The following is a 19,084-nucleotide window of genomic DNA, read 5'->3' as shown; positions in this document are numbered from 1 at the left end:
TAGCTCTGTGTTGTTGGATGATACGAATGAAAATTAGTAGTTTGGAAAACTAATTTCAGATATTAAAAGGATGTTCTCTTTTATCAGTGTGTTGCTAATACATTCTTTTGTTTTCAGCTTCTACAACACTTGTTTAGTACTGCTGTTGTGCATCTTAAAAACACATAACATCTACTTATTACCATCTATTTGGGATGTGCAGGAAACTTTTTGGATACTGATAGGAAAAATGGATTTTGAAATCTATACAAATAGTATGTTATCTTCATTAGTTCTTGTTATGATATTCTAGAATTATATACCATTTGAGTCATTTAGAGTGATATCTAGGCACTTTTTAGGTGGTTAGATACATTTCAGATTGTTTTGAGAGTAAAATTGTGACTTGTCACTTTTTAGGAACTTATTTTGTCATTCTGATTGTCAAAATTACACTTCGGTGCTATTCAGAAAGTTTTACAAATGACGTAGTGTCATTTAGACATTATTTGGGTGATTTTGTTAGTCATTTGTTGGGTGTTTAAAGTCTTAATTTGTATATATATCTATCAATGAATGCAAGGCCTAGACAACAAACACATTTGGAGTTAATTGGATTTTTTATATCAACATTTTATAGTTTATAAAGTTTATGTTTTGTTCATTTGGAGTTAATTGATTATGTGAATTATAAATACTTTTTTCACTTTTAATGTGTAGCAAGGTATAAAACACAATAATAATAACATGAATGTGATTCAAGAAACTATAAAAAGTTCTTCAAAAAGCTATAAAAAAATTTGATAAAAGCTATAGAAAGAAATTTTTTTTTTTGAACATTTGAAGGTTTATATTATAGCTTCCATTAAACAGATAGTTATAGCTTTAAATAAATGTTATAAATAGATTAACAATAACCTCAAATTTTGGCTATAAAATCATTTTTATTGCTTTTTTGAATGCAATCTTACATGTTCCAAAGATTAAGTGTGGTTTGCAGAATGCTATACAAAGTCAAGTATTTTATGGTGTATTACTAAATGTTATAAATAAAAGGTTGGACTTTTTAGCATTTTAAAATTGCTATCAAAAGCCTCATACTTTTAATAACATGAGTCGTCACGACATTGCAAAAAATGCTATAAAAGATTTACTATAGCGTTTTTTTTTTAAAGCTTCGTAGGTCTTCTTTCATGTAGAGCTATATGATCCTCCAAGTAGACAATCAGTTATTCAATCTTTAGAGTTCTAACCCTATGTATATATTGATCAATATACCTTTATGATAGGTTACTGTCTAAACAATTGATCACTTTCTTTATTGTGAATTGATATATTGAATTAGTTGATTTTTTTTGTTTTTCAAAGTTGAGTGTGGTATACAAAAAACAAAATGGCTTTTTTATATTGTACATATACAAATGAAAGAAAAATACTGTTGGTTTGTTATGTTTGTTTTTACAATAAAGAATGGTGACGGATATTGTCTTTCACAAAAAAAGACATTTAATGTCGGATGCACTCAAATGTTGGTTATTGACTAACCATAAAGGGCAAACCAACATTGTTTTGTGAATAAGAAAATTATTTTAAATGAAAAACTGCTGAAAATATTTACAAATAATAGAAAATGTCACCGACTATCTCGACAGACCTGCGATAAACCATGATAGACTAACTATCTGTGTCTATCATTACACAGATAGACACGGATATTAAGTACTATCACGGTCCTATCATAGATAGATATTGGATATTTCATTAATATATTTTTTAATTAAAAATACTTTTGGTTCAATGTTTTCCTATATTTAAAAATAACCCATTGTTTAAAAATGTGTTCTATCCTTTTAATATATATGTTGGGAATGGCACAACAATTAACGCCGCTCCACTAACACCTTTTTCAATGTGGATCACCCTATTCTATCATATAATCGATTTAAAAAACCGTTAATAATGAATGACTGAAAGCCAATTTTATACTACTCAGTAAAAAAAGTTAGATTATAGTATTTAAAGCATACAACATGCAATCTAAGTAATTAAATTGTATCAAAAATGAACTTTTGAGCAATCGAAGACCAAAACATTGGGAGATATAAGTTGCAAAGCCAAATTAGCATTTTCATGCTTTGGAATTGGGTTATTGGTGAAAATGTTGTTCCTGGCTTCGGGACAATGTCAATAAAGAAGCAAGAAGACCTACGCAGGTGACATTAAGAGAATGTCATGAGAAGAGGAGAAAACATGTTAGAAATTAAGAGAGTAATCATATAAAATTTAAAGGGCAAGAGAGTCCTGTTTTTGCATTCCATTAACAGGAAATTCATTTTTACACTATGAGTAAAGATATAAAATTTGAAAGGCCATGGAAATTTCATTTTCTTCTTGTGGGTTAAGTGCATACCAAGATACTAGGCAGAAAATTTGGGGTATTATATAACTGATTAATAACCTTGTTGTTTATGCAATGCCCTTTATATGATCTGTAAAAAGTATAAATAATGTTCCTTTGATTTATGCGGAAATTTGAGGACGTCACGTAACAATGCACATCATAATAATCAAATAAATTGATTCATATTCAATAATAAAAAAAATTTTCCAAAAACCAAAAAAAAATGGATTTTTATCATATCTAAAAAAAAACGTAGTATTTTAAAAGAAAGATAAGAAAGATGAAGTTTGTATGTAAGCTTATGAATCATTCTTCTCATCCATCTATGTTTGATTTTTATTCGAAGTTGAATATTTCGATTATTGAGAGTTTGCAAAGGCCTTGCATTAGTGTCCGAGTCCTGCACATTACAAACCAATTTTAACAAATAAGAAAATAGTTATCGAAAGGTACCTAAAGTGTTATCAAATGTAACTTTTTAAAAGTTATGTCACTTACGTCATGAACGGCCACACGAAGCAACTTTACTTGTTTTCGGGTGCAACAGTCCTGATCTGAAAAATACATAAGAATATAATTGAGACACAAAGAGAAGTATACATAGGGAATTGTGGAATAGCTTATATATATAAAAGAATAATAGAGAAGAGAAGGTTTTTTAATTGGAAAATACCTTTCTGACCAATGTCCAAAGCACATTCTGGAGAACAAGGAGGAACCGTTAAAGAGCCAATATATCTATAATATAAACTGCTTCGCATCTTTAGCAACGATGGATTGACCACATTCAATACTTTATGTTTCTTTGTATGTGATATTTCTTCCAAATGTTGTTTCATCTGAAAAGGGAAGCAACCAATACCAAATTGAAAGCTTTGTTAATTAGATTAAACCTAATCTTTAAATGGTAGCTTAGATTATGAAACTTTACCCTGGACAAGAAGTAGTCACGTCGTCCAATATTATAGAGAATTCCAATGACAGCAACCTTTCCGGTTTGGCTTTGGTGCACTAAGTGAGCTTCTAAAGCAAACCTTCTTCCATTGATAGTGTGCTCAGAGGGTGAGTGCCAATGAATTTGTCTTAGAAAATATCGAGTTCCATTTACTTCCATATGTCCAGCCTTACCACCCCATTTCAACTGCACTCATCACAATATACATATAAAATTTAGATTGGACTAAATTACTAAAACTTAAGAGAATTTGTAGCAATGACTAAAAATCATATTTTTATTCCATGCATAATAATATTAGGAAAATTTTTATCGTTAGAGAAAATGTCAAACTATTTACAGAAATAGTAAAAAATATATTGATAGACACTGATAAATTTCTATCAGCGTCTACCACTGATAGACATGGATAGACTTCTATCAGCCTCTATTAGCCTCTATCAAAGAAAATTAAAATTTTGCTATTTCGTGTAAATAGTTTTCCTTATTTTTCTATTTTTGAAATCCCCGATGATTTGTATATTTTAAAAGATGGAGATTCGAAGTTGAATCAAATATGATTTAACTCAAAAAAGATAAATGTCTCTTTTAAAATAGATAAGTAACACAAAAACGCTAACTAATGCTATTTTCGTTACCATTATATCATGTCCTCTGTTCTTAAGAGTTGCATTAGAAGGTTTATAGTCGATTTTGAGGTCCGTAAAATGAGATATAATACGGACTCTTCTATTCAACAGATCAATAGGAGATTGCATGCGTCCAGTCTTGCAGTTATGCCATTCTCGTTTAAGATCTCCCCAATGTGCAGGTCCTTTCTTCCCCTTGTTATTATAATCAAACTCTTTCTGATTTTCTGCATGCATACGAAAGAGAATCAAATGGAATGGTAAGTAAAGTCCATTTGACTTTGATTTTTTTCCACAGATATTGAAGTCAAATTAACCATTTTTTTATTTGAAAGAAAATCGAAATATTACGAGGAAAATGACATTTTGGAAATCAAATGAAATCATCCCATCAATTTGTTTGGCTTTTACAGTTGACTTCCACTCCTAATCATTAATTCTTCGTTTAATAATTAAATTATGGAAAATAATCACAGATAAAAAAAAAAAATGTGAACTATTTACACAAATAAAATAAAATATTGATAAATGTTAATAGAATATCAATGATATATTTCTATTAGTTTTTATTATTCATAGACACTAATAGCCTTCTACGAGCCTCTGTCAACCTCTATAAAATAAGATTAAAATTTTGCTATTGTGTGTAAATAGTTTCCTTTCCTTCCATTTTTGAAAATCTGCCAATAATTATTCTACAAAATTTTTATTTTTGTTTCTCCCTAGATAAGAATTTCATTTAAAAAACAAAAAAATCAATTTATAATCGAACATGGAGGTCTGTCAATAAAAAAAAATAAACTAATAATTATGTTAATTTGAACCTTATTCGTATCCAATCAAACTATCTCTGCATGGTATAATGTTATCCACTTTGGACATAAACCCTCATGGCTTTGCAAACCAGTTTCACCCCATACCAATAGAGATAGTCATTCTCACTTATATATCCATGATCCTCCTCTAATCTAACCAATGTGGGACTTTGGTTGCATTCCCAACAAAATCGTCACGAAAATTTGCTTAAATAAATAGAGAAAAACAGAGTAAGATGGAAATGTAAAAAAAAAAAAAAAAAAACTATATATAATAATTATTGTTGATGTTGTTGTTATTACTATTATTGTTGGTATTATCCATTTGATTTCAACCATTGGAAACAAACTATCTATTTTATGCATATGCTTTTTTAAATACAAAATTATGTTTTCGATCAACATTTTTGGACTTATTCTAAAATCACTTGTATTCTTTTTAATGTTTTTATAATTTACAAAAACACGTTTTAATCGTGTAATTTAATACTCTAAACATCTCGAAAAAGTATTTCAAAGCTAGAAGTTATCTAACACTCACATGAAAATCAATATAATACTTGTGCACACAACATCAATATTTAAGTCAAAATTTAAGAAAAAAAAATGTTATCGGAAGGGAACTTAGATAAATAGAAAATGACAAAAAGAAAGATAAACCACATTTTTTATACATGAAATTTAGATTTCGTGTCTATGTATGATCTTCATGAAATTTGCAAATGAATATTCATAATCTCCAATAGACAATTTTTCAACGTCACCATTTAAAAATGTTCATTTTAAAATTTTGAGGACAAATAGGCACCAAATACAAACCTCAACGACCTTTTAATATAATTTGTCAAAAAAGAAACAAATAAAAATTTAAAAAAAAAAAAAGAAAAAAGGAAAGAAAACTAATCATATAATAAGAGAGGTATGAATCCTACCAACTTCTTGAGACATTGCAGGCCATGAAACCAAAAGAACGGCACAGAAAAATGAGCAAAACAACACATGAAAGCTGAGCTTCTCCATCTTCATATAAAAACTTTGATTTCTTCTTCAAATTCTTCTCTGTATAACCAAGAAAATCAAGCTTGTTTCCACTTGTGGATGTTTGAGAACCAAAAACTTGCCTATTTATAATGCCAAAATTTGAAGTGTGAATCCATCTGAAGCTTCTGAGTTTCTTCTATCGTCAATTTCAACTAAGTTTGAAAAAAATGAGAAAGGAAATGAATTCTTGGCAACTACATCACATATATAAATAATTAATGAACATTTGAAACAAAACGCTGCCGTACGGGTTCTTTTACAACTAAATAGGGTGGTCCTTAAGCTTTTTGTGTCTAATAGGGGATAGCTAGCACATTTGTGAGGTATTTGTATAGGATTTATTTATGGTTAGTCCCAATGATTTATTGGCTATTTTAATGCACGTAATCTTTTTAATTAAGGACAACAAGAAATTAGACCTTCAATATCAACAAAAGGACAATGCGCATAGATATACTACAACAAATATCACATTCGATAGCTTTAAATAAACGCTATCGTAGACTTTTCATAACATTTTCAAAATATTGTCATAACCCATGTTATTGAAAGTACCCGACTTTCCATAACGTTTTTTTTAACGCTATAAAAATGCTATAAAAATCAACTTTTGATAGCACATACTTAATATTATAAAAACTTTTCATAGCGCTGTCAAAAAACACTATAAAATGTCTTTTATAGCATTTTTTATAGTGGTAAAAAAAAGTTATAAAAGACTTTTTATAGCATTTTAGGCATGCTATTGTAGCCGATGTTATTGAAAGTCCCGACTTTCCGTAGGGTTTTTTCAATGTTATAAAAAAAAGCTATAAAATATTTATTTTTTACTACATAATTTTGATGTTTTGAAAAGTTTTCATAGCATTAGAAATGCTATAATTGACTTTCGATTCCAGTTTTTACAATCATAAGAAAATTGCTATAAAAACAATATTGCATTTTGAATCTCGCCTTATTAGTCGATTTTGATCAAATTGTATATAGTTTGTAGAACATTTTATACCAGTAACAAATTTATTACAAATAAAGTTATAAAATCATCTGTAATCATATAAATCTTTAACATTATACGAAAATACTTTTATATCAAAATAAATTTTTAATAGTATAAATATCGCTCGTAATGGGATGCTTCAATCAACAACATTCCATAAAATATTTTTGTGGAATCTACATGTTGTGCAAATTACATTAAGATAAAAAATAATAATAATAATGCAACCTCATCTTTTTAGACACATCAGTATCCTTTAGTCTCCACCTTTTTAAAGTGATGCATCCATTAGTATTTATATCAAAAAATCTAAGAAGTCTCTTATCCCTGCTTGCTATAAAAAGAACATATATTTACCATCAAACTCAAAATTCATTCATCAAATGTGACAATATACCCAAGTTCAAAAATAGAGAAATCACAGTCTTTATCTTTTGATTCAAGAAACCTATAATATCAAGGGTTTACATAGTTATTTGACATTAACAAGAAGATTGAAGCAAACACTAACTTTAAAGATGTATTCTTGAAAACATAGATCAATACCTAAAGAAAAGTCAATACCTTTAGCACTAGACATTTGGTCAAGCCAACAATTTACAAATCTAAATGCAAAGTAAAGAATTTCCAACATTAAGAATGAAAACGAATATAAAATTAAACTTACACTATAGATAAGAAAACAACAAATTCAAAGGCTCCATATTACAACATAGTAAGAACAATGAAATAACAAACTCATATAAGAACAATGATCTACAATGTTCACCCTTTGTTATTTTCATGTGTCCCATAACCAACTAATGCACAAACGCAACAAAATATCCATGAAAAAAATATATATGAAACAAAAATTGCAATTTTAGGGCCACATCAAAAGCACATAAAATACAGTATATGGACTAAAAATACAAAATTAAAGTGCATAAAAAGGCTAATTAGCCTATACAAGTGGTTATTGACTGACCTATTCGAACCAGAAATTGCAATCTTCATCTCAAGCCACAACTTGACCCAATAAACTATTACACCTACCATCCAACTTGACCCAATTAACCTTCTATGGTTTTTCCAAAAGAAAAGAAAAAGAATACCTCAAAAAACAAAATAAATTCTTGAAAATGTGACATATCAAACGTAGTTGAAAAACTTAACTCCTATCTATGGATCTTTGTTCTCTTCTCTACTTTAATCTTTACAAATGTTTTCAAAATCCAAAAAAAAAAAAAAAAAAATGGAAACCAAAAGTAGTTTTAAGAATAAGTGCTTGTTTCTAGAATTTACCTACAAATTCAAGTGGCCAATAATATCTATTTACGATCCTAAAACTCCAAAGCTTTTCAACATCATTGAAACTTCACACCCGTAGGAAAGAACAACAAATCCCCTAGCTAAAACAGTGAAACTATTCACCATTGAGTTAAATGGCCAACAAAAATACGTAATCAATTCCATTGAGAGAAAAAATTATTATGATCTTATCGTACATGAGCTTAACTTCTTAGTGATTTTACATGAAAACGGAAGAACAAAAATACCTTAAAAATTAGTTTAGGATTTTAGAGATGTTTGATCAAACGGCTTACAAGCATAAACCAAATACCCATCTGATCTTAGTAAAACCCCACATCTTCCAAATCTGTTCATAGAACACCATATAGCAGTAGGATAGATTTACCCCATTCAAGGAAAACAAAAAATTAGAACAAAAACACTTGACGAATTAGCTTCTCATTCTTTCCTTTAACAACAGAAGAACACCATGCTTAAGACATAGCTAAGCTAACTAAGAAGAATAAAAACTACACCTAGAATACGCTAGTTTGACTAAGTAAAGAAACACACTAATGTTCATTCTATCCTTTACCAAGAGAGGGAGAAATTAGTGCGTATGAGAGGAAATTTTGGGCGGGTCAAAATATTTTGTTCCTCGATTTTTTTTCCCCATTTATCAATAGTTGTTTTAATAAAAAGCTATAATTAAATGTTATTAAAGGTGGTATATGTTGTAGTGATACAATGACATTTTTTATGACCAATATTGTTACCACCGCTGCAATATCAATTGATAACTGATGTTAAATGTTTGTTATATAGACTTTTTTTTCTAATAGGGGATAAGCTTTTTTTTCTGGTGGAGAACCTGATCTCCAAAAAAATAAATGGAGAATTTCTCTAGGATAGAGATTGAAATATCTCATCTGTGCCTCGTAGTGAACACCTCTACTTCGTTAGTTTATTTTCAAATTAAAGAAAAGAAAAAAAAAATCAAATTAAACCCTAGCAAAAGTCTCGCCATGCGAAGCCCTCTTCTCCTCCAACTCTTTTTCACGCAAAGTCCCTTTCGCACACTCCAGTCCTTTGGCAAGATCATATAGCTCTACTGAATATCCACACCACCCACGACCTACCCTCTGCATGGTGCATATCATCCCCACAACCTGACCTACACCCACACGAAATCCACGAGTTTCAACATTACTTTAAGTCTTTTGTGGATACGATTAATGTAATTTAGGACTGTCCGCAACACTTGAAAACCTTTATATATAGTTTTAGACTCTTTCGAATACTTTCAGCGAGTTTTTCGGACTGTTTAATGTTGTTCAAGAAAACAGGTTGCACCATGTCTTGGTTGTTTGTGTAAATATAAGCTTTATACTTTGTGCAATTTCTCTTTATAGATATGATTCATTTCTTTTAAAATTCTGTATTTTATATTTAAGCAAAGATACCTTCTTTCTAACTTTTTTGGGACAATAACTCCATTGCAACAAATATAATTATTTATAGCTTTTTAATATAGTCTTTCATGAAATAGGTTATAGTAAAGTGGGAAAAATGCGGAAGTTAGTTTTTGGAAAAAATCTACGCGTGCGCTCAAATTTTATGGAAACAAAAATAGGTATCATCGACTTCCCTCCTAATCTTCTCTTCTTTCCTCTTTCGGCCTGACCACTTCCCTGATCTTCTCTTCTTTCCTCTTTTTGTCTCCCCAGCTTCTCCGATTTATTTAGCTTAGGAAAAGGGTTTCATTTTGGATTTCAGGGGGTTGCAGCATCGTGGGTTTCAAAGGAGGAAGGAGGCGGTGTTGGCTACGATTTTCTTGAGAGCAATATCGTGGTGCTGGCATCAATTGTTTTAGGAGGAAAGTCGTGGGGTTGCCTTCGACTTTCAGAGGACGAAGGTTGCAACTTCCATTTCCAGAGAACTGCTAGGCGTTGGTTCCAATTTTCATAGGAGGATTGTGACTTCAATTTTCAAAGGTAGGTTGTGGCATTGGTTCTGATTTTCAGAGGTAAGGGAAAATCAATTTTGTCTTTTAGATACAGAGTGAGTTTTTAGTTTTCGTTCTCAAAATGTTAACATGATATACCCTTCATCGTTGTTTGTAGATGTTTCAATTTTCGTTTTTGTGGGCCTCTTAGCCGTCAATCGTGGATGTTTTCTTCGCCATCGGTTGTTCTCCATCGTCTGTCAAGCCTTCTTGGGTGGGTTTTTTCGTTCTTCGTGGTGGTAGATGTTAGTGGATTTTTTAGTTTTTTAGATCTTACCAGATTCTGTTAATCTATGAATTTAATCTTCGATCTACTTCGATTTTCAGCATCTTTAGCTATTTGTGTTCTCCTAAGGTGAAATTTTTGTTTCAATTGCCATGATGACTTCATTCTGTTGGATCATCTTTTTCACTTACCATTTAGTCAATCTTAATTTAGGATTTTCATCTTGCGTTTATTTCGCTTTTCTTTAGCATTAGGAAGATGGGTGTATTGTTCCTTCAGATTCATTGTTTCTTTGTTTCTTGCTTTGAAACTTCTTCTTTCTCTTATTGAAGATAAATTGCTTGTCAGCTTGCCAAACAACCTCTCGTATTTATTTTTTGCATATAGGAATTTGTTGCACATTTTTTCTCGTCCATATAATTTGATGCCTGGTGATAACATCTGTTTCTTCTATAAGGTTTTACTGTGTCATAACTGGATCACAAATATGGCTTCGGAATGTTGTACTACCAATACGGATCAGTGAAGAATTTTGTAAATGGTGAATCATCAAAAGCTTATGTTTCAAGCAATGCTTGAGCTAGTGGGACGGTTTGTATCTTCCTTAAAATGCCTGACTACTATAGTTTCTAAATTACGTTTCCTTTTTCTTTTCCTTGAGACATTTTCGGGTAGTAAAGAAGACTAATAATATTTTTTGAAATTTAAAATTCTTTTATATCTCTAAGAAGAGTTGGTTTTCATTAAATAAAAAATTCAAAATAAAAAATTGAAATGCAAACTTGTGAATTTAGACTCATTCTTGATTCGATTTTAAAAGGTACCACTACATGGTAAATTTCCTGTCATAAATTACCGAATGACTCAATTATTCAAGCCTTCGTATAGTGTTAATACCTTAGTTGAATAAACGGACCCCTTAAGGTTGAAATAAGTTTTCCCCTGGATGCTTTATTCATCAAGATTTTATTATTGGAAAGGATTGGTTTCTTTCAAGCTCAAGTAATTGCCTCCAACATCACAACACACAATTATGGTTCATATTCCACCACCAACTTTCACAACAAGGTATGTGTAGTGTTGCGCAAAAAAAAAAAAAAAAAAGGGTTATTCATAAATGGTTATCATTTTTGTTGTGATTTGAACTCATTTCTTGGAATCCACTTGAATAATTTTCGTTGCAACTTTATCGTTATTCTAAATTTCTCTAGCTAGTTTTGATGACACTTTCAGAGTTAGTTTAGATTTGGATCCCAGAGTAGTAGGAAATATAAGTAATTTTAAGTTTTATTGGAATACTAAATTATTAAGGTTTGTTTAATGAACTTGAGAGTTCATTTGAGATTAATGTTGATGTTATGTTCATTAGTTTCACATTGAATTTGAGGTTAGTGTAGGGGTGGGTAAAGAGATGATTAAGTTCATTAGTTAAGTTTTGGTTGATTAAGTTTGATAAGTTTTCTTAATTTGGTTCTTATGTTTATAAGTGTTAATGTTATGTTTCACTACTTTTGATTGTGGGATTGTTTTAATCTTGAGTTTGAGATCTTGAAAACTTGTAAAAAGAGTATTGCGTAGGCATTCATTTAGTTTCAATTTTGTGTACCACTTCACCTCTCAGTTTTTATATTCTTGTTTCTATTTGCCTCATTTAAGAAACTTTGGGTTTTGTTCATTGTGTTTTTCTTCTTAACTTGAGTTTTTTTATTTAGCACTATGTTTCTTATAACTTACAAGGTGGAGGGAGCAAAAGTTGGGGGATTTCTTTTTACTTTTTTTTTTTAACATATCAATTAGTGAATTGATTTAGATTTAAACAGAATGAGCATATTGTGCTATTGTTTTTGCTAGCTCTGTGTTGTTGGATGATACGAATGAAAATTAGTAGTTTGGAAAACTAATTTCAGATATTAAAAGGATGTTCTCTTTTATCAGTGTGTTGCTAATACATTCTTTTGTTTTCAGCTTCTACAACACTTGTTTAGTACTGCTGTTGTGCATCTTAAAAACACATAACATCTACTTATTACCATCTATTTGGGATGTGCAGGAAACTTTTTGGATACTGATAGGAAAAATGGATTTTGAAATCTATACAAATAGTATGTTATCTTCATTAGTTCTTGTTATGATATTCTAGAATTATATACCATTTGAGTCATTTAGAGTGATATCTAGGCACTTTTTAGGTGGTTAGATACATTTCAGATTGTTTTGAGAGTAAAATTGTGACTTGTCACTTTTTAGGAACTTATTTTGTCATTCTGATTGTCAAAATTACACTTCGGTGCTATTCAGAAAGTTTTACAAATGACGTAGTGTCATTTAGACATTATTTGGGTGATTTTGTTAGTCATTTGTTGGGTGTTTAAAGTCTTAATTTGTATATATATCTATCAATGAATGCAAGGCCTAGACAACAAACACATTTGGAGTTAATTGGATTTTTTATATCAACATTTTATAGTTTATAAAGTTTATGTTTTGTTCATTTGGAGTTAATTGATTATGTGAATTATAAATACTTTTTTCACTTTTAATGTGTAGCAAGGTATAAAACACAATAATAATAACATGAATGTGATTCAAGAAACTATAAAAAGTTCTTCAAAAAGCTATAAAAAAATTTGATAAAAGCTATAGAAAGAAATTTTTTTTTTTGAACATTTGAAGGTTTATATTATAGCTTCCATTAAACAGATAGTTATAGCTTTAAATAAATGTTATAAATAGATTAACAATAACCTCAAATTTTGGCTATAAAATCATTTTTATTGCTTTTTTGAATGCAATCTTACATGTTCCAAAGATTAAGTGTGGTTTGCAGAATGCTATACAAAGTCAAGTATTTTATGGTGTATTACTAAATGTTATAAATAAAAGGTTGGACTTTTTAGCATTTTAAAATTGCTATCAAAAGCCTCATACTTTTAATAACATGAGTCGTCACGACATTGCAAAAAATGCTATAAAAGATTTACTATAGCGTTTTTTTTTTAAAGCTTCGTAGGTCTTCTTTCATGTAGAGCTATATGATCCTCCAAGTAGACAATCAGTTATTCAATCTTTAGAGTTCTAACCCTATGTATATATTGATCAATATACCTTTATGATAGGTTACTGTCTAAACAATTGATCACTTTCTTTATTGTGAATTGATATAGTGAATTAGTTGATTTTTTTTGTTTATTCAAAGTTGAGTTGTGTATACAAAAACAAATGACTTTTTATATTGTACATATACAAATGAAAGAAAAATACTGTTGGTTTGTTATGTTTGTTTTTACAATAAAGAATGGTGACGGATATTGTCTTTCACAAAAAAAGACATTTAATGTCGGATGCACTCAAATGTTGGTTATTGACTAACAATAAAGGCAAACCAACATTGTTTGTTAAAAAGGAAAATTATTTTAAATGAAAAAACTGCTGAAAATATTTACAAATAATAGTAAAATGTCACCGTCTATCTGCGACAGACTGCGATAAACCATGATAGACTACTATCTGTGTCTATCATGACACAGATAGACACGGATATTAGTCTATCACGGTCTATCATAGATAGATATTGGAATTTCATTATATTTATAAATATTTTGGTTCATTTTCCTATATTTAAAAATAACCCATGTTAAAAATGTGTTCGCCCTTTAATATAATGTTGGCCAGTGCTCAACATTAACCCCTACAAAAACACTTTTTTCAATGTGGATCACCTATCTATCATTATATCGTTTTAACGTTAATATTGAATGACATTAAAGCCAGATTTTATACTACTGAATTGGAATATAATATAGTATTTAAAGCATACAACATGCAATCTAAGTAATTAAATTGTATCAAAAATGAACTTTTGAGCAATCGAAGACCAAAACATTGGGAGATAAAGTTGAAAAGCCAAGTTTAGCATTTCAATGCTTGGAATGGTTATTGGTGAAATGTTGTTCCTGGCTTCGGGACAATGTCAATAAAGAAGCAAGAAGACCTACGCAGGTGACATTAAGAGAATGTCATTGAAGAGGAGAAAACCATTAGAAATTAGAGAGTAAAGATATAAAATTAAAGGGCAAGGAGAGTCCTGTGAATTTTGCATTCCATTAACAGGAAATTCATTTTTACACTATGAGTAAAGATATAAAATTGAAAGGCATGGAAATTCATTTTTCTTCTTGTGGGTTAATTGCATTCCAAGATATAGGCTGAAATTTGGGGTATTATATAACTGATTAATAACCTTGTTGTTTTATGCATGGGCCCCTTTATATTGATTCTGTAAGAAAAGTTTAATAATGTTCCTTTATTTATGCTGAAATTTGAGGACGTCACGTAACAATGCACATCATAATCAAATAAATTGATTCATATTCAATAATAAATTCAAACAATGATTTTATCATATCTTAAAAAAAAACGTAGTATTTTAGAAAGAAAGATGAAGAAAGATGAAGTTGTATGTATGCGTTTATGAATCATTCTTCTCATCCATCTATGTTTGATTTTATTCGAAGTTGAATATTTCGATTATTGAGAGGTTGCAAAGGCCTTGCATTAGTGTCCGAGTCCTGCACATACAAACCAATTTAAACAAAAAAGAAAATAGTTATCGAATGGAACCTAAAGTGTTATCAAATGTAACTTTTTAAAAGTTATGTCACTTACGTCATGAACGGCCACACGAAGCAACTTTACTTGTTCGGGTGCAACAGTCCTGATCTGAAAAATACATAAGAATATAATTGAGACACAAAGAGAAGATACATTAGGGAATAGTGGAATAGCTTATATATATAAAAGAATATTAGAGAAGAAGAGGTTTTATTGGAAAATACCTTTCTGACCAATGTCCAAAGCACATTCTGAGAACAAGGAGGAACCGTTAAAGAGCCAATATATCTATAATATAAACTGCTTCGCATCTTTAGCAACGATGGATTGACCACATTCAATACTTTATGTTTCTTTGTATGTGATATTTCTTCCAAATGTTGTTTCATCTGAAAAGGGAAGCAACCAATACCAAATTGAAAGCTTTGTTAATTAGATTAAACCTAATCTTTAAATGGTAGCTTAGATTATGAAACTTTACCCTGGACAAGAAGTAGTCACGTCGTCCAATATTATAGAGAATTCCAATGACAGCAACCTTTCCGGTTTGGCTTTGGTGCACTAAGTGAGCTTCTAAAGCAAACCTTCTTCCATTGATAGTGTGCTCAGAGGGTGAGTGCCAATGAATTTGTCTTAGAAAATATCGAGTTCCATTTACTTCCATATGTCCAGCCTTACCACCCCATTTCAACTGCACTCATCACAATATACATATAAAATTTAGATTGGACTAAATTACTAAAACTTAAGAGAATTTGTAGCAATGACTAAAAATCATATTTTTATTCCATGCATAATAATATTAGGAAAATTTTTATCGTTAGAGAAAATGTCAAACTATTTACAGAAATAGTAAAAAATATATTGATAGACACTGATAAATTTCTATCAGCGTCTACCACTGATAGACATGGATAGACTTCTATCAGCCTCTATTAGCCTCTATCAAAGAAAATTAAAATTTTGCTATTTCGTGTAAATAGTTTTCCTTATTTTTCTATTTTTGAAATCCCCGATGATTTGTATATTTTAAAAGATGGAGATTCGAAGTTGAATCAAATATGATTTAACTCAAAAAAGATAAATGTCTCTTTTAAAATAGATAAGTAACACAAAAACGCTAACTAATGCTATTTTCGTTACCATTATATCATGTCCTCTGTTCTTAAGAGTTGCATTAGAAGGTTTATAGTCGATTTTGAGGTCCGTAAAATGAGATATAATACGGACTCTTCTATTCAACAGATCAATAGGAGATTGCATGCGTCCAGTCTTGCAGTTATGCCATTCTCGTTTAAGATCTCCCCAATGTGCAGGTCCTTTCTTCCCCTTGTTATTATAATCAAACTCTTTCTGATTTTCTGCATGCATACGAAAGAGAATCAAATGGAATGGTAAGTAAAGTCCATTTGACTTTGATTTTTTTCCACAGATATTGAAGTCAAATTAACCATTTTTTTATTTGAAAGAAAATCGAAATATTACGAGGAAAATGACATTTTGGAAATCAAATGAAATCATCCCATCAATTTGTTTGGCTTTTACAGTTGACTTCCACTCCTAATCATTAATTCTTCGTTTAATAATTAAATTATGGAAAATAATCACAGATAAAAAAAAAAAATGTGAACTATTTACACAAATAAAATAAAATATTGATAAATGTTAATAGAATATCAATGATATATTTCTATTAGTTTTTATTATTCATAGACACTAATAGCCTTCTACGAGCCTCTGTCAACCTCTATAAAATAAGATTAAAATTTTGCTATTGTGTGTAAATAGTTTCCTTTCCTTCCATTTTTGAAAATCTGCCAATAATTATTCTACAAAATTTTTATTTTTGTTTCTCCCTAGATAAGAATTTCATTTAAAAAACAAAAAAATCAATTTATAATCGAACATGGAGGTCTGTCAATAAAAAAAAATAAACTAATAATTATGTTAATTTGAACCTTATTCGTATCCAATCAAACTATCTCTGCATGGTATAATGTTATCCACTTTGGACATAAACCCTCATGGCTTTGCAAACCAGTTTCACCCCATACCAATAGAGATAGTCATTCTCACTTATATATCCATGATCCTCCTCTAATCTAACCAATGTGGGACTTTGATTGCATTCCCAACAAAATCGTCACGAAAATTTGCTTAAATAAATAGAGAAAAACAGAGTAAGATGGAAATGTAAAAGAAAAAAAAAAAAAAAAACTATATATAATAATTATTGTTGCTGTTGTTGTTATTACTATTATTGTTGGTATTATCCATTTGATTTCAACCATTGGAAACAAACTATCTTTTTTATGCATATGCTTTTTTAAATAGAAAATTATGTTTTCGATCAACATTTTTGGACTTATTCTAAAATCACTTGTATTCTTTTTAATGTTTTTATAATTTATAAAAACACGTTTTAATCGTGTAATTTAATACTCTAAACATCTCGAAAAAGTATTTCAGAGTTACAAGTTATCTAACACTCACATGATAATCAATATAATACTTGTGCACACAACATCAATATTTAAGTCAAAATTTAAGAAAAAAAATGTTATCGGAAGGGAAATTAGATAAATAGAAAATGACAAAAAGAAAGATAAACCACATTTTTTATACATGAAATTTGGATTTCGTGTCTATATATGATCTTCATGAAATTTGCAAATGAATATTCATAATCTCCAATAGACAATTTTTCAACGTCACCGTTTAAAAATGTTCATTTTAAAATTTTGAGGACAAATAGGCACCAAATACAAACCTCAACGACCTTTTAATATAATTTGTCAAAAAAGAAACAAATAAAAATTTAAAAAAAAAAAAGAAAAAAGGAAAGAAAACTAATCATATAATAAGAGAGGTATGAATCCTACCAACTTCTTGAGACATTGCAGGCCATGAAACCAAAAGAACGGCACAGAAAAATGAGCAAAACAACACATGAAAGCTGAGCTTCTCCATCTTCAAATAAAAGCTTTGATTTCTTCTTCAAATTCTTCTCTGTATAACCAAGAAAATCAAGCTTGTTTCCACTTGTGGATGTTTGAGAACCAAAAACTTGCCTATTTATAATGCCAAAATTTGAAGTGTGAATCCATAGAAATCTGAAGCTTCTGAGTTTCTTCTATCGTCAATTTCAACTAAGTTTGAAAAAAATGAGAAAGGAAATGAATTCTTGGCAACTACATCACATATATAAATAATTGATGAAAAGTTGAAACAAAACGCTACCAAATAGGGTGGTCCTTGAGGTTTTTGTGTCTAATAGGTTTTTGTGTCTAATAGGGGATAGCTAGCACATTTGTGAGGTATTTTAATAGGATTTATTTATTGTTAGTCCCAATGATTTATTGGCTATTTTAATGCACGTAATCTTTTTAATTAAGCACTACGAAATTAGACCTTCAATTCGATAAAAAGAAAAATGCACGTAGATACACTACAATAAATATCACATTCAATAGCTTTAAACAAACGCAATAGTAGACTTTTTATAGCATTTTCAAAATGTTGTCATAACCCATGTTATTGAAAGTCTCCGATTTTTCATAGTTTTTTTTAACACTATAAAAAATGCTATAAAACATCAACTTTTGATAGCACATATTTAATATTATGAAACTTTTCAGAGGGGTGTATTGGGGTGTGTTGTCAGAGGGGGGTGTCTTCTGTGTGGGGGAGGTGTGGAGTCGGGGGATCATTTAGTTTTTTAGTGTAGGATTGGGAGAGAGGTTTGGTCTTGTATGTTGCGTTAGTTGGGTTCATCGCATCAGGTGGCGGGTTGGGATGTGGAGTTGAGTTGGTTGTGTCGAGTGGGGTCGAGTAAGGGGATGCGTAGTAAGTTGTTCCATGTTTTCTAGTGGGTTTTCATATACTACATCTGGCAGGAGTGTAATCAGCGGTTGCATAGAGATCGACTGAGGTCGATGTCTATTCTGGTTCACCTTATGGTCTCTACAGTTCGTGTTCGTGCTACTTCCTGGCGGGTTGATCTTCTTAGTCTTATCTAGTGTGTTTACGGATGTTTTTTCTTTTTTAACTTTACATTGTTCTTTGTTTTAATGTTTTCCCTAGTTTGAGGGGTCTTGGGTTCTTTTCTTTGGCTTTCTCTCTGGTGGTTTGCAAGTATGCGTTTATGTGTTAC

At 30.1% G+C, this 19,084-nt stretch overlaps 1 protein-coding gene, 1 long non-coding RNA gene and 1 pseudogene across 4 annotated transcripts; 1 reads left to right on the top strand and 2 right to left on the bottom strand.

Moving 5' to 3' along the window:
* Positions 1–2,125: 2,125 nt before the first annotated feature.
* LOC120082761 (alpha carbonic anhydrase 7-like) lies at positions 2,126–5,891 on the bottom strand (annotated as a pseudogene). Its single transcript, XR_016531528.1, has 7 exons — positions 5,712–5,891; positions 3,974–4,191; positions 3,312–3,521; positions 3,054–3,219; positions 2,879–2,934; positions 2,633–2,780; positions 2,126–2,184 (listed from the first exon to the last, which is right to left on the bottom strand). The product of XR_016531528.1 is annotated as an alpha carbonic anhydrase 7-like (transcript).
* Positions 5,892–9,845: 3,954 nt separating this feature from the next.
* On the top strand, positions 9,846–11,995 carry LOC150034332 (uncharacterized). Of its 2 annotated transcripts, none has more exons than XR_016531441.1 (2): positions 9,846–10,083; positions 10,213–11,995. It is a non-coding gene; the product is annotated as an uncharacterized LOC150034332 (long non-coding RNA). The 2 variants fall into 2 exon arrangements; XR_016531440.1 differs by having other exon boundaries at positions 9,846–10,115.
* Positions 11,996–14,668: 2,673 nt separating this feature from the next.
* Positions 14,669–17,986, bottom strand: LOC150034331 (alpha carbonic anhydrase 7-like). The gene is made up of 6 exons (XM_090316159.1): positions 17,814–17,986; positions 16,075–16,292; positions 15,413–15,622; positions 15,156–15,320; positions 14,986–15,039; positions 14,669–14,888 (listed from the first exon to the last, which is right to left on the bottom strand). Exons 1-6 carry the CDS (start codon positions 17,899–17,901, stop codon positions 14,805–14,807), a joined length of 819 nt encoding a protein of 272 aa, XP_090172285.1. The 5' UTR covers positions 17,902–17,986; the 3' UTR covers positions 14,669–14,804.
* Positions 17,987–19,084: the final 1,098 nt, after the last annotated feature.

The sequence above is a fragment of the Benincasa hispida genome, chromosome 8 (assembly GCF_027475165.1).
Source record: "Benincasa hispida cultivar pf3 chromosome 8, pf3_genome.v1.1, whole genome shotgun sequence".
NCBI lineage: Eukaryota > Viridiplantae > Streptophyta > Magnoliopsida > Cucurbitales > Cucurbitaceae > Benincasa > Benincasa hispida.
This window is presented reverse-complemented; position numbering and strand designations above follow the sequence as displayed.